The 15716-nt window shown below is 41.0% G+C and overlaps 1 protein-coding gene across 4 annotated transcripts in view; it reads left to right on the top strand.

The window, feature by feature from the left end:
* PNPLA7 (patatin like phospholipase domain containing 7) overlaps window positions 1-15716 on the top strand; it is a 235315-nt gene that overhangs the window by 74737 nt on the left and 144862 nt on the right. For 3 of the 4 annotated variants that reach the window (XM_069072706.1, XM_069072701.1, XM_069072702.1), the window contains 2 exons: window positions 2479-2573; window positions 2898-3044. In XM_069072706.1, the coding sequence (XP_068928807.1) occupies window positions 2479-2573; window positions 2898-3044 (242 nt within the window). The remainder of the gene's footprint in view (window positions 1-2478; window positions 2574-2897; window positions 3045-15716) is intronic. The other variant, XM_069072704.1, reaches the window with a different exon arrangement.

Genomic DNA, 15716 nt, shown 5'->3' with positions numbered 1-15716 from the left:
CCTCCCCTCCCCTTCCCTTCCCTTCCCTTCCTTTTTAAAGCAGTTGGGGTTAAGTAACTTGCTCAAGGTTACATAGACAGTTTTTTTTGGTGTGGGTGTTAACTATCTGAGGCTGGAACCGATCCCGGTCCTCCCGACTCCAGAGCCAGCGCTCTCACTCACTGTGCCACCTAGCCACCCCAAGGTGTTATTTTCTTTTGTGTTTTTTTTGTCCCTCCTTTACCAAGCTATTGATTCTTTTTTTTCCATTATTTTCTTGCATCACTCTCATTTCTTTTCCCATTTTTTTCCTCTTCCTCTCTGATTTTTAAAATCCTTTTTGTACTCTTCCAGGGTTTGAGACCACTAAACATTTTTCTTTGAGGTTTTGTATGTAGCTGATTTGATTTCATTGTCTTCTTTTGAGTTTGTGTTTTGGTCTTCCCTATCACCATATTAACTTTCTATAGTCAGGTTCTTTTTTTTGTTGTTGTTTGCTCATTTTAGCAGCTTATTTCTTGACTTTAAACTTTATGTTAAAGTTGAACTTTTCTCCTGGGTAGAGCAGACATTTGTCCTAAGCTTCAGGTTTTTTGTGCTGCTCTTTTCAGAGCTAGCTCTGAGGGTCTGTAAGCTCTCAGCTCTTTCAGGGTGGTGTTGTATAAGGAGAGGTGTGGTCACTGCTTTCCTGGTCTGTGCTGCTCTGGTCTTTGAGTGACCACAAGCACCTATAGCCCTGGAACTGTGAAGAGTCATTGCTCTTCCTAGTATTCCTTCTTGCCCTGGGACTGCAACCCAGAGGCACATATGGGCAGTGTAGCATAGTTTGCTCCCAGTACCAGCAAATGATCGCCTGTAACCTCCTCTGATCCCCTTACCATCTCTGGGCTGAGAGCTCCTGAAGCAGCTGCTTCAGATTTGCTCAAGGCCCAGCCTGCACTGGCATGGCCTGCATTGGACGTGCACTGTCACTCCAGTGAGATAGACCTCCAAATTGTCTTGGGCTGGAAAATTGTTTTACCCCATCCTTTTGCTGGTTCTGCCATTGAAGAATCCATTTTGAGGGATTATTTTAATGTTGTTTGTAGGTAAATTTGGGAGAGCTCAGATGAATCCCTGCTTTTACTCTGCCATCTTAGCTCACCCTGTCTCCCTCCCACCACTTTTCTAAACTTCCTTTCCTTTCTACTACTCAGCAGCCTATGTTTTAGCCAAGCTAATTTCTTAATTTTTCCTTGAATACACCTCATTCATCTCCATTTTTGTTCCTTGGCTTATGCAGTTTTCTTCATCAATAATGCCTTTTCCTCTTCTCAGGTCAAATTTTTTTTTTTGCTTTTTTTGGAGGGCAATTGGGGTTAAGTGACTTGCCCAAGGTCACATGGCTAGTTTTTGTGTTAAGTGTTTGAGGCCAGATTTGAACTCAGGTCCTCCTGACTCCAGGGCCGGTGCTCTATTCACTGTGCCACCTAGCCACTTTTGGTCAAATTTTCTTCATCCTTCAAGAATCATCTCAAGACCCACCTCCATAAAACTTTCTCTGATTATTCATGGTGATCTGTTATATGTAATATTTCTCATATAGTGCTTTGTAGTACTTAGCTTTTTTTTTTTTTGAGGGGCAGTTGGGGTTAAGTGACTTGCCTAAGGTCACATGGCTAGTAAGTGTTAAGTGTCTGAGACTGTATTTGAACTCAGGTCCTCCTGACTCCAGGGCTGGTGCTCTATTCACTGTGCCACCAAGCCGCCCCCGTATTACTTAACTTTTTATGTGTGTATGTCTTGTTTCTGAAAGTAGTTTGTAAGCTAACTTGATGGCAGGAACCAAGTCTTATGTTTCTCTGTGTATTCCATGGTATAAACCCAGCACAATGTCGTGTTCAGAGTAGGTATCAGTTTGTATGTACCATAAACAATAAGAGGACAGAGACTGTGTATTTCAATTTTTGCTTCCTCTACAGCTTCTGGTACTTTGCTAGGCATGCAGTAGGTATTAATAAGTGTGTATTGTGAGCTCAGCAGGATCAAAGCTCATGTTTTATATAAGCTTCTATAAGTCAGCATCTCCTGGCTTAATTCTAGAAACAGTGTAGGTGACTGTTAAAGTGTCTGGTCATTTATTAATGATGCATGAGAATAGTATGAGGCATGGTGGGATGCTAGAGAGAAAGCTAGCCTCAAAGCAGGATGACTTACTTGGGTGTAAGTACTACCTCTGACACATTATTACTTTGTGACCCTGGACAAATCACTTAATCTCTCAGTGCCCCAGATAACCCTCCAAAACTTTAAGATGCAAAGCAGGTGCTGATCTCCATTGGTAAGGGGAATTTCACAGGTTTAGTCTGAAAAAGTAAAAAAGAGTGTTGGCAGAGTGACTTTGTGCAACTTCCAACTGTGCAGCCGTCTCTTTGAGACACTGATGGGAAAGTGCAGGATGCAGGATTCCTGCCGACTGTTCCTGGTATTTATGCTGAATCTTTCTGCTTCTACTTCTAGGCAGTTCCACTGATACTAAATCAGACCTGGGGATGGTATATGACAGGGCCAGACTTAATCTCCTTTCGGATGAATCTCCTGTGACCTCCAGTAAGGTAGTTTCCTCTGTATGGTATTTGAGAACCCCTGAATTAGCTACAGGTCTTGGCCCTGTAGTTCGAGGAGAAGACAAGTAGAGAAGTAAGGCAATGGAGGAGGGAAATGGGTTCTCTTACCTGGCATCAACTCATTCCAACATCTGCAGAGATTGGGGCTCTCAATTCTCAGACCTGACACTGAAACATTAGTCCATATTCATCTTGTGGTGATTACACTGGTTCCTGATGATTCTCACTGCCAGTACACATCTTTGGTAATCCTCTTCACATCCCATCTGTGAGCTTTCTCTGCTGACATTGAATGTCTGTGCTCTTCTGAAGGGAAGGAAATCGGTAACATTGGCAGAGATCCCTTCTGCTGTCATCCATTACGTAGAAGATGACACTGAGGAAGCTGGCACTAGCTGGAAGACAGATGCTATCTTCAAAGCGGCCAAGAAGGACCTTCTCACCCTGATGAAACTGGATGTGAGTGACCCACCCCATTCCCAGGGAAGTGATTTATCTGGGGTTTCATAGGCCTTTCTCTGCTCTGCTTTGGTGGAGGGAACCCTCAGGTGACATGTTCACTCTGTCTGTGCAGAAGGAAGCACCCACTTCTTGTGACTTCTGTTGATGTTTTTGCTTAGCCTTTTTCTGAGTCAAGATGCCATTTCCCAAGGCTTTGTGCATACCATACTTTGATCTCCTTTGTGCCAGTACCATGCTTGATGGCAGCAAAAATCCCAAGCACAAGGAAGGGTTTTATTTGTGCATGTGCATTCACAGGTGTACACACACACACACACACACACACACACACACACACACGCACGCACGCACGCACACACGCACGCATGCACGCACGGACGGTGGATGTACATCGCTTTGGCTTTTTGACTGCTTTGCCTGGGAAATGATTTCTTAACTCTCTTTCAAGAAGCTTCCAGTGCTGGCATTCAAATTCTACCACTAGAAAATGAATTCTCTGTTGTGTTTGTAGCAAACTCAGATGTTCACTCTTAGTGAACTGTAACTGGTAGAATAAATCTTTGTTTTTTAATAATTTTCCAAGATGACCCTTGGGTGTGAGGTCCAAGATGGTTACTTTGGGTTCCTGAACTTTTTAGTTTAGAATGTTTTCTTGAGACATTCATTATACCTATTCTGAAAGCAGGAAATAATTCAGGGTATACTACCATAGAATCACAGATCTAGAGCTGGTGGGAACTTCAGTCCCATTTCCCATTTTATAGAAATGGAAACTGAGGCTCAGAGAGATTACATGATTTGCCCAAGGTCGTACAGAGGTGGGATTTGAACTGAAGTTCTCTGACTTCAAGGCCAGTGCATACTACTGCTGCCTTCTAAGAATCAAGAGCAAATGATCACTGTATCTTAATCCTTTACAGCCTTGCACTATTGAAAACTGAGGGCAAGAAGACAGTAGGTCCTTTCCCAAATATACCTCCTTTTCATTCTTTGTCAGTCAACTTTCAGAGCACTGGTTGTGAACTTATATGGGCAACTTTCATACTTGCGTGACCCTTCACTCATGCTAGCAGTTTTACAAGAAAAGATTTACAAAAAAGTTTTACAAGGAAAGTTCAACTCAGTATTTCATGAAAGGAAATGTTTATTCACCTATGTGGCTGTTTACCTAGCACTTGACATAATAAGAACCAAGCACGGTAAGCAGTTTTAAATGACATGAAATAAGTCTGGCTATGGCACTAGTGTGGTGGTACCATACTCAAAGAAAGACATTTCAGCTTTACTACTATGGTGGTACTTTTTCCTGAGGTAAAATCTGTCTCTTCAGTTTTGTTTTGTATTTTAACTTGGTTCCAAAGGTGATTTTGGTGTGGGAAGGGGAAAAGAAAACCATCTCTGATGTATGTTACATACTGTGGCTCTTATCTTAAAATGCTCAGCTTCACTTAGAAAATTGACCTTTAAAATGTCTGAGTTTTAGCTTTAGCTCTTTATAATGGCTGGAAGATAAGGTTTTTATCTAAAGGTAAAACACTCATAAAGTCAGCCATGATAACTGTTCATTATTCTGTGTGTATCAGTGAGAAGGATTTTTCTTTTGATTCTATCCCTTGCTTAGCGGTTTCATGTGTAGGATCATTTACATTTATTGGAGAATCACATTTCTAGGAAAATTAATCAGAATTATAGAACCAGATTTATTAGATGATGCATACATTGAAGCTGTCATATTATCTGAGGGCATCTGAGGTCCTCCTTTTTGGCTGTTTTTATCTAGTAGACTTTTATTTTGACATTTTAATAGCTAATTGGTCAAAATCACAGAAAACTGGCTTGATTGAGGACCCAAGGGGAGCTATTTCTTAGGTGTCATTTCAAGTGGCCCTCTTGTACCCAGTGAGAAATACTGGCAAAGCAAGTCATGGGGCAGGATATGAAGAATTTTTTTAAATTAATTTTTTTTCAAATGTGAAACATTTGCTTTTTCTCCCTCTTATTCTCTGCACTAGGTTCAAAAGAAAAACAACCCCTTTTAACACATTAGCATAGTTAAGAAAACCAAGCTATGGGGAATTGACAGAATTGTGGTTTTAAATGTTGAGGTTTTAAATGTTGGTGATGTCATCATTATTTATTGCAAGTATGTGGACTCCTGGTTTCTGACACTTGAGAAAGATGAATGTTATTTCCTTCAGCTATTATATTGTGAGGGTATTCTTTTTTTTTTTCTTTTTGGAGGGCAGTTGGGGTTAAGTGACTTGCTTAAGGTCACGTGGCTAGTTTTTGTGTTAAGTGTCTGAGGCCAGATTTGAACTCAGGTACTGCTGACTCCAGGGCCAGTGCTCTATTCACTGTGCCACCTAGCCACCCCTATCTAATTTATTTTTTTATTTTTTGCTAAGGTATTCTGCTCATAGATTCTCTAACACTTGAACAATAGCTTGGTGGTGACTATAGTTGCTTCTTTTGATTTGCAGTGAACTCAGAGACTAACTTAATTTTCTTAAGGTTTAGTTATTACTTTGCTTCATCCCTGCCAGCCAGATCCTCTTCTGAATATAGACCCCCAAAAAAAGCCTTCTCTAGGCTGTGCTACGTGTGAAGAGGGTAGTTGCTAACTTAGTCTCCTGATTTTTTTTTCATTTTTCAAATGCTTTATTAACTTTTGATTTACATCATTGATTTCCACCAGATTTTGAGTTACAAATTTTCTCCCCGTTTTTTCCCCTTCCCACGACCCCAAAATAGCAATCCCACAGGATATCCCCTCCTCCAATCTGCTCTCTCCCCTATCTTCTCCCATATCCCCTTCGACTTTTCCAGTAGGGCATAGTGTATCTCTATGCCCCAGTGCCTGTATATCTTATTTCCCAATTACATGTAAAATAGTATTAATAATAGTATATATGTATATAAATATACATATATATATAATTTTAAACATTTGATTTTAAAACTTTGAATTCCAGATTCATTCCCTTCCTCCCTTGTCACCCACCCTTACTGGGAAGATAAGCAGTTCAGTATAGGTTGTATGTGTGTAGCTAATGTAAAACATTAACATAGAAGATATATTGTAAAAGACTGACTATATTTCCCTCCCTCCTATCCCACCACCCACTTGTTCTATTTTCTACTTTGATCCTGTCCCTTTTCAAAAGCGAGTGCTTCCAACTTCATTCCCCCGCCAGCCTGCCCTCCCTTCCATCATCCTCCCTCTCATCCCCTTCGCCCCTATTCTCCTGTAGGGTGAGATACCCTATTTAGTGTGTATGTCATTCCCTCTCTGAGCCAAATTCAATGAGAATAAGGTTGACCCATTCCCTTTGCCTTCCTATTCTTCCCCTCCATTGTAACCATTTTCCCTTTGCCTCTTCTATATGAGATAGTTTACCCCATTCTGTCTCTCTTCATCTCCTCTCATTATATTCCTCTCTCACCTCTTAATTTCACCTTTTAAGTATCATCCCTTTCTATTAACTTGATTTTGTGCCCTTTCTCTATGTATACCTGTAAACATATATACACACATTCACATAAGTATTCATATGCCCGTATACCCTCTGATATAGACATATATATGTATATATACATATATATTGCTATTCCCTTCAACTATTTTCATACTGAGAAAAGTTCCATCAGTTACAATTATCGTTTTTCCATGTAGGAATGTTAATAGTTCAACTTTGATAAGTGGCTTATGATTTCTTTTCCCTGTTTACCTTCTCAAACTTCTCTTGCTTCATGTATCTGAATGTCAAATTTTCTATTCAACTCTGGTTTTTTCATTAAGAATGCTTGACAGTCCTCTATTCCACTTAATGACCATATTTTCCCCGGAAACATGATACTCAGTTTTGCTGGGTAGGTGATTCTTGGTTTTAATCCCAGCTCCTCTGCCCTCTGGAATATCATATTCCAGGCCCTTCCATCCCTCAGTGTAGAAGCTTCCAGATCCTGTGTTATACTGATTGTGTTTCCACAATATTAAAATTGTTTCTTCCTGGCTGCTTGTAATATTCTCTCCTTGATCTGGGAATTCTGGAACCTGGCTATAATATTCCTAGGAGCTTTCTTTTTGGGATCTTTTTTCAGGAGGTGATCAGTGGATTCTTTCAACCTCTATTTTGCTTTCTGGTTCTAAAACATCAGGGCAGTTTTCCTTGAGAATTTCTTGGAGGATGATTTCTAGGTTCTATCTTTGATCATGGCTTTCAGGTAGTCCAATAATTTTTAAATTATGTCTCCTGGATCTATTTTACAGGTCAGTGGTTTTTCCCATGAGATATTTCACATTGCCTTCTATTCTTTCATTTGTTTGGATCTGTTTAACATCATCTTGATTTCTCATAAAGTCACTAGCTTTCCTTTGCTCCATTCTAAATCTGAAGGAATGATTCTCCTCATTGAGCTTTTGAGCTTCATTTTCCATCTGGCAAATTTGGCTTTTTAAGGCATTCTTCTCCTCATTGCCTTTTTGAGCCTCTTTTGCCAATTGAATTAGTCTGTTTTTTAAGGTGTGATTTTCTTCAGTCAGGCTGTTAACTCTCACTTCGTAATTTTCTTGCATTGTTCACATTTCTCTTCCCAATTTTTCCTCCACTTCTCTTATCTGCTTCTTAAGGTCCTCTATGGCTTGTAAATAGCTCGTATTTTCCTTTGAAGCTTTTGGTGCAGGAGTTCTGACTTCACTGTCTTCCTCCTGTTCCATGCTTTACTCCTTTTTGTTCCCAAAATAGGAGTCTAATGTTGGAATCTTCAGTCTGCTTTGTTCCCTTTGCCTGGTCATGTCACCCCTCAGTCACTTGACCCCTGGGTTTTTTGCCACAGTAGGACTCTGCCACCAGACAGGGGAGCTTTCGTCCCAAACGCTGGGGTTTTCTCAGCTGCTGGAGGTATTAGATGGGTGCCCTCTCTGAGGTTTCCACATGCTCTGGCAAGCTGGACATACACCCCAAGACCTCCACCCTAGACTGCAATCCACATCCAAGCAGGTTAAAGCAAGAGCGATTACCCCTCAGACTGGTGCTTGGTCCCCTTACACTCTACAGGCCAGGAGCTGAAGCTGCAGCATGGCACTGGCTGAGCCAAGGCATCTCAGCAGCTTCTCACCCTGGGGGCAAAAGTCAATGCTCTCCCAACTGCTGGTCCCAAAGTCCACACTGCACTGACCTCTCACTTTGTCCTTTGCATCTATGTGTTGATAAATCTGGAAACAGCCACAGCTACTGGTGATCTGGAGTCCCTCCAGTCAGAGGCTGGTCAGGCCTGCCCTGGGGCTAAAACCTTGGGGTGGAGCTGGGCTCAGCTCCCAGAGCACTTGCTGGCTGATTCCTGCTGGCCTGCTGGGCTGTCCTCAACGAAAGAAGGTTAGCTTCTCTGTGTCATTTTGTGGGTTCTGCAGCTCCAAAGTTTGTGTAGAGTCCCCTTTTACATGGATTGGGGAAGGTAGAAGCCGGAGCCCCACGGAGGTTCTGTTTCTACTCCACCATCTTTACTCTGCCTATAGTCTCCTGATTTTTCCCCAAAGTAAGTTCTTCTTGCTGAGTTGCACTACTTTCAGGGGAAATCCATGTATGGATGTCAGCATTGTACTTGTTCAGAAGACAGTGGCATCTTTTAGATCTAATGATCAAGATCAGTGGGCAAGGTTAAGATTAGAAGATGATGGTAAGGTATTGTGTTTCACAACTCAGGGCTTGATTGATTTGAGATGTAGTAGAATTATTATAGAATATTATAGAAATATTATAGAAATATTATTATTAGCAGTAAAAATGCCTAATTATCTTACAAAATGAAGTCACCTAAGAGTTTAGGTCTGTACAGACTTCCTATCAGCATCAAGAAATTAAGCATAATTTTAAAAGTACAAATCCAGATCTTGTGTTCTAGCAGAAATTACATCTAAATTGCTTTACATAGTCTTTGAAAGTACAAAGTACATTGGGATCCTCTCAATTCAATTAGCATATTCTGTATTCTGACCTTGATTCTGGCAGGATACTTGAACTTTTGCCTTCTTTTGGCTATAAGGTAGAAAGAGCTGGGCCTGCCCTCTAATTCTGATTCGTCTTTAGGGTCATATGTATGGATTGAGAAGAGCCTTTGGACAGGTGGCTGTTTCTTTCTCAGCTCTTCCAAACTTTCCTGTCAGGGGAACCACCATCCCCCCAGTCACCCTGACTCCCAAATTAGGTATCATCCCCAGCACCTCACTCTCACCCCACAAAACCAATCAGTTGCCAAGTCCTGTTACTTCTCTCTTCACAGTATGTTTCCTATACATCTTGTTTTCTTCTCTTACACTTCTATAACCCTGGTACAGGCTCTCAGCCTCACCACTTTAATTTTTGAAGTGGTCTGCCTGCCACTAATCTCTCTCACTCCAGTCCATCCTCCATTCAGCAGTAAAAGTGATCTTCCTAAATTACAAATCTTTGCCATGTCACTCTTGTGCTCAGTAAACTTCAGCTCTCTTTCACTTCTAGGTTCAAATATAGCATTTGGCATTCAAAGCCATGGCCCCCTTTCCAGTCTTCTTATACTTTACACTCCCCTATAAATAATATATTATCCTGCGACACTGGCCTCTTGGCTATTTTTCCAGCAACATACTCTGTCTCCAGACTTTGGGCATTTTTGTTGTCTTTCTCCCATGCCTGCAATGCTCTCCCTCCTCCACTCCAATTACTGACTTCCCTGGCTTCCTTTAAATCTCAACTAAAATTCCATCTTCTGGGAGTGTTCTAAATCACTTTTGATTAGGGAAATGCAAATTAAAACAAATCTGAGGTACCACCTCAAACCTATCAGATTGGATAATATGACAATAAAGGAAAATGATAAATGTTGGAGAGGATGTGGGAAAATTGAGAAACTAATGTACCACTGGTGGAGTTGTGAATTGATCCAACCATTCTGAAGAGCAATTTGGAACTATGCCCAAAGGTCAACCACACTTGTGCATATTCTCTGATCCCTCAATACCGCTACTAGGTCTGTATCCCAAAGAGATTGTTCAAAAAGGAGAAAGGGCCTACATGTGCAAAAATATTTATAGCTTCCCTTTTTGTGGTGGCAAAATATTAAAAATTGAGTGAATACCCCTCAATTGGGGAATGGTTCAACAAGCTGTGGTATATGAATATAATAGAATACTATTATGCAATAAGAAATGATGAAAGGCAGATTTCAGAAAAACCTGGAAAGACTTGTATGAACTGATGCAAAGTGAAATGAGCAGAACCAGAAAAACATAGTATCAGCAACATTGTGTGATGATCAGCTGTGAATGACTCAGCTCTTCTCAGCAACATAATGATCCAAAACAAGTACAAAGGACTCACAAAGGAAAATGCTATCCACATCCAGATAAAGAATGGATAGACTTTGAATGCAGATAGAAGCATATTTTTTCCACTTACTTTATTCTTTTTTCATGTTTTATTTTCCTTTTGATTTATTCTTTCTTTCACAACTCTGACTAATAATGGAAATAGGTTTCACATGATAGCACATGTATATCCTATATCAAATTGCCCACCATTTTCAGAAGAGGAGATGGAGGGAGGGAGAAAAATTCAGAACTCAAAATTTTGTAAAAATGAATGCTAAAAATTGTCTTGAGATGTAATTGGGGGAAAATACTATTTAAAAAAATAAAATTCTACCTTCTATAGGAAGCCTCCCCTAACACCTCTTAATTTTAGTGCCTTTCCTCTGTCTATTATTACCTATTTATCCTGTATGTAGCTTATTTGTACATAGTTGTTTCTGTGTTGGCTTCCTCTACGTAGACTGTGGCCTCTTTGAGAACAAGGGCTGCTGTCTTTTACCTTTCTTTGTATCCCCAGTGCTTAGCACAATGCTTGGCACAGTCTGCTGACTGATGGACTGAGTAGGGACAATTAGAAATGGAACCTGTGGGGGCAGCCAAGTAGCACAGCGAGTAAGAGCACCGGCTCCAGTGTTGGGACGACCTGGAGATCGAATCCCGGGCTCAGACACTCAGCACCCACCCAGAAACACCTGGCCGTGTAACCTTGAGCAAGTTACTTAACCCCAATTGCTTAGGGGAGGCCAGGTGGCTCAGCGAGTAAGAGCACCGGCTCCAGTGTCGGGATGACCTGGATCAAATCCGGGCTCAGACACTCAGCACCACACCCAGAAATAACTGGCCGTGTAACCTTGAGCAAGTTACTTAACCCTGATTGCTTAATAAAAAAAAAAATGGAACCTGTGACAAATAAGTGTGATACATGAATCAAAAACCATTTTAATGGTTCAAATGGGTGGATGGGTGGGGAGAAAATGATTGGTAGTCACTATGAAGATATTTGAGGACTGGAGAGAGGAACAATGAAGGAGGTAAGAGAAGTGATCAGTCAGTTGATAAGCATTTATTAATCATCTACTATATGCCAGGCACTGTGCTAAGCATTTTACAAATATCTCATTTGATCATCACAATAAACCTTTGAGGTAGATGTTGTTATTGTCTCCATTTTATAGTTGAGGCAGCTGAGGCAACAGGTTAAGTGACTTGCTCAGAGTCACACAGGTAGTAAACGTTTGATGTCAGATTTGAACTCCCATCTCCTTGACTCTACCCAGCACTCTATACAGTCCCCCCTCCCAAGGGGTGGAACCTAAGTCTGATGGGGGAAGCAACATGAAAAACAACTAAATATGAAAACTATACATGCAGGATAAATTTGAGATAATAGAGGGAAGGCACATGAGGGATCAGGAAAGGTTTCTCATAGAAGATGGGGACTTGAAGGAAGTCTAAGAAGCTTGGAGAGAGAGATGAGGAGGGAGAGGTTTCCAGGCATGGTAAACAGCCAATGAGAATGCCTAGCATCTGGAGACATAAGGAATAGGAAGGAAATCAGTGTTATTGGATACAAAATACATGTGGGAGTGTAAGGCATAAGAATCTTGGAAAGGTAGGAAGGGACCAGGCTGTGAAAGGCTTTGAATGTGAAACAGGGGTTTTTGTTTGATCCTGGAGGTGATAGGGAGCCATTGGAGTTTACTGAATAGTGGGGGTTTCGTGGTCAAATCTGTGCTTTAGGAAGACTCATTTGATTACTGAGTGGAGGATGAACTGGAGTAGAGAGAGACCTGTGGTTAGGGAGACCAACCAGAAGGCTATTGCAATAGTCCAGACATATGATGATAAGGGTTCACAGTGAGGTGGTGGCACTGTCAGAAGAGAGAAGGGGGCATAAAGAGATATTACAAAAGTAAAGTCTCTAGGCCTTGGCAACAGATTGGATGTGTGGGGGATGAGAGGGAGAGAAGAGTTGAGAATAACACCTAGGTTGGGACCCTGTGTGACTGGGAAGATGGTGGTGTAAAGATGATGGGAGAAGAGAGTAATGGGGAAATTTGGAAGGGGGGAAGATTTTTTTGGGAAAAGAGAACGTTTTCAGTTTTGGACATGTTGAGTGTAAAATATCCATAGGACATTGTTTAAAATGTCTGATGGGCAATTAAAGACATAAGTGTGGAGGTTAAGAGAGAGGTTAGGGGTAGAAACGTAAATTTGAGAATCATTAGCTTACATACAATAATTGAAACTGGAAGGTGTTTAAGTCACCAAGTAAAATGGTATAGATAAAGAAGAGAGCCCAGGGAAGAGCCTAGGGAGACACCTTTAGTATGACCTGGATGAAGAGCCAGAAATTGTGAGGACATAAAGTTTTCCTATCTCTGGAATGGAGAGACAAGCCTTGGTGGAACAAGGCTTGGCTTTAGGTTGGAAGATCTGACACTTGGCTGTATTGCTAATGGGCAGGTTGTTTGAACTCTCTGGTCCTGGGTTTGTCAGTTGATTAGTAAGCAAGGATTTATTAAGCGCCTGTTATATGCTAGGCACTATGCTAGGCCCTGGAGATACAAGGAGCAAACAGTCCCTGCTCTCAGGGAGCTCACAGCCTAATGTAACAGGCAACATGCAAACAATTACATGCAAATAATTTATAAATGAGATACATTAGAGATGATCTCAGAATGAAGGCACTAAGATTTAGGAGGATGTGGAGGGTCTTCTTAGAGAAATTTCCTTATCTGTAGCATGGGAATAATGATACTTACAATTCCTCAGTGTAAAGGTTCTTGTGAAAAGTACTTTGTAGGTCCTAACACTTTGCATACATTATCTCATTTGATCCTTATAACAACCTTGTGAAGTAGATGCTACAAATATTATTTCCCCCATTTTACATATGCAGGTCAGAGAGGTTAAATAACTTGCCTGTGCCCATACAACTGATAATTCTTAGAGTCAGTATTTGAACCCAGGACTCTTCTCATTCCAGGTTCAGTTCTCTTTCTGCTTTACCACACTGACACAGTATGGTAGAGCAGATAGTGAAACTACCGAGCCCTCTGTCTTCTGCCTCATTTCACAGGAAGAAGTTGCCAAGAACATGGGTATGTGAGTTGGCAGCTTATTGTTTTCTCACTGCCATCAGAGATCCTTACGTGGAAACCATACCTTAACAATTGGCAGACTCCTTTATGGTTGGAAGACCTGGTCCTATAAGTTAGCTTCTGGAGTAGTTTCACAAGCATCAGCTTCAAACCCAATCGAACATTAATCCTTAGACCTGGCAGACTAACAGAGAGACTAACATGTAGCTAATCTGCTGGCATTTAGGGATTGCAGCATTCCTGGGGTGGAATGTGTACAGAAAAGAGCACTTAAAGCTGTCATTGCGCTCTTGCACAGGAACCTTGGGGTGGAACTATTGAAAATATAAATCAAGAACTTTTGGGACATAGTATTTGTTTTTAGTGTGGCAAAGCTATTACTTTCTGGGAAACTACAGCAGTGGACAGACTAATCGACCATACAGCAGTTGGGAACAGGGAGATGCTTTTTATGAAAATTTCTTGCCAATTTTTTTGAGGGGGAAGGCAGAGCAGTTGGGGTTAAGTGACTTGCCCAAGGTCACACAGCTAGTGTCAAGTGTTTGAGATTTTAATTTAGGTCTTCCTGGCTCCAGGACCGGTACTCTATTCATTGTGCCACCTAGCTGTCCCATTTCTTGTTAATTTTGAATTTGAATCTGTGATAGTGATTTCAACTACAAATTAAAGAACTGTTTTCTTATGTATTTAGTGTGGAAAAGACTGTATGGGGCGGGGGGAGCCATGTGGCATAGTGAATATAGCACCAGTCTTGGAGTCAGGAGGACCTGAGTTCAAATTTGGCCATAGACACCTGACACACTTACTAGCTGTATGACCTTGGGCAAGTCACTTAACCCCAATTACCTTGTCTTCCCCCCTCCCCCCCTAAAAAAAGATTATATGTTATGAGGTATCATTTTCAGTTCCACCTATACACAGAACCATCTGTCATCAGTATACTTTTGCATACAAAGCATAATGGTGTATACAATTTTGTTTTTATCAAGGGGTATGAAAACAAAAGCCAGTGTTTGAGAACATGGGCAAGTAGGGATCAATTCTCCTTTTATTTTCTGTTTTGAAGATGTGGGGGGAAGAATAAGACCACTTGCCCAGCTGTCAGAAATATTACAATGCATTTATTGGCAAGGCCAAAGGAACTCCTTGACTGAAATTGGCTTTATCAACACCATTGAGTAGGGATGTTGTTGTTTAACATCTCTGGTTTGATGGAACATCCTCTGAAAAGTATTGATTTCCACTTCTCACTATTGCTTCTCCAATGTGTGACATCCCAGAGACTGACTTCAAAGACTGAGTCAAGTTCCTAGACTCCCAGCTGTTCTAAGACCCAGTCAGCTATGGGAGTAAGTAAGATTTGAATTGAAAAATAATGGGGAGGGCAAGACATACATGGTCAGACTGATTTTTTAGGTGAATTTTCCAGATTAATAGTTTTTAAGCAAATTCATGAAAAAGTCTAATAGAGATTACTCATCTGTCAACATTGCTTTCTTGGTTTGACTTTTCAGACAAGATATGTTAACGTCCTTTTCATACTCTAAGTAAGTGATGAGAGATCAAAGAAAACAGGGCAGCTGTGCTTAGGCTCAGCAGAGATTGCTGTGGTTTCTTTTTATGTGTCTTCTCTCTTAACAGTGCATTGGCCATTGCCATAAAGAGGTGGAAGGGCAGCTGACCTGACATATGTGGCTTTAGAATAAGACAGACTATTCAGATTGGGGATGGCTTTCCCATTCCAAAAAATATTAGGAATGAGGAATAGCAGGAGATTAAGCATCCCCTATTCCTTTCTAAGTTCTTCAAGATGCTACTAATTGAATTATGGTTTTTTTTAGATTTTTTGCCTTTTTTTGGAGGGGGGAAGGTAGGGCAATTGGGGTTAAGTGACTTGCCCAAGGTCACACGGCTAGTTTTTTGTGTTAAATGTCTGAGGCCGGATTTGACCTCAGGTCCTCTATTTATTGAGCCACCTAGCCACCCCTGAATTATGTTCTTAAGAGTACATTACCTTTATAAGGGCATCCTGAGGTTCTAGAACCCTGAAACAATCCAGTTCTAGCTGTTTTGTGACTGAAAAGCTGAGCTCAAATCTGCAGAGGCATCAAAACAGAAGAATGTTTAGGAAAGGGTTTACTTGTTGTGAGTCTCTGGGGATATATTCCTAATGGCATTTACACTGTGACTTTATTCATCATTTGAAACTGTAGGGGTCTC

Source organism: Petaurus breviceps, unplaced genomic scaffold (genome assembly GCF_028583685.1).
Source record: "Petaurus breviceps papuanus isolate PSGF00001 unplaced genomic scaffold, PetGlider_PUasm1.0 90847, whole genome shotgun sequence".
Classification (NCBI taxonomy): Eukaryota; Metazoa; Chordata; class Mammalia; order Diprotodontia; family Petauridae; genus Petaurus; species Petaurus breviceps.
The sequence above is the reverse complement of the archived record's forward strand: the minus strand, read 5'-3'. Positions and strand labels throughout refer to the sequence as shown.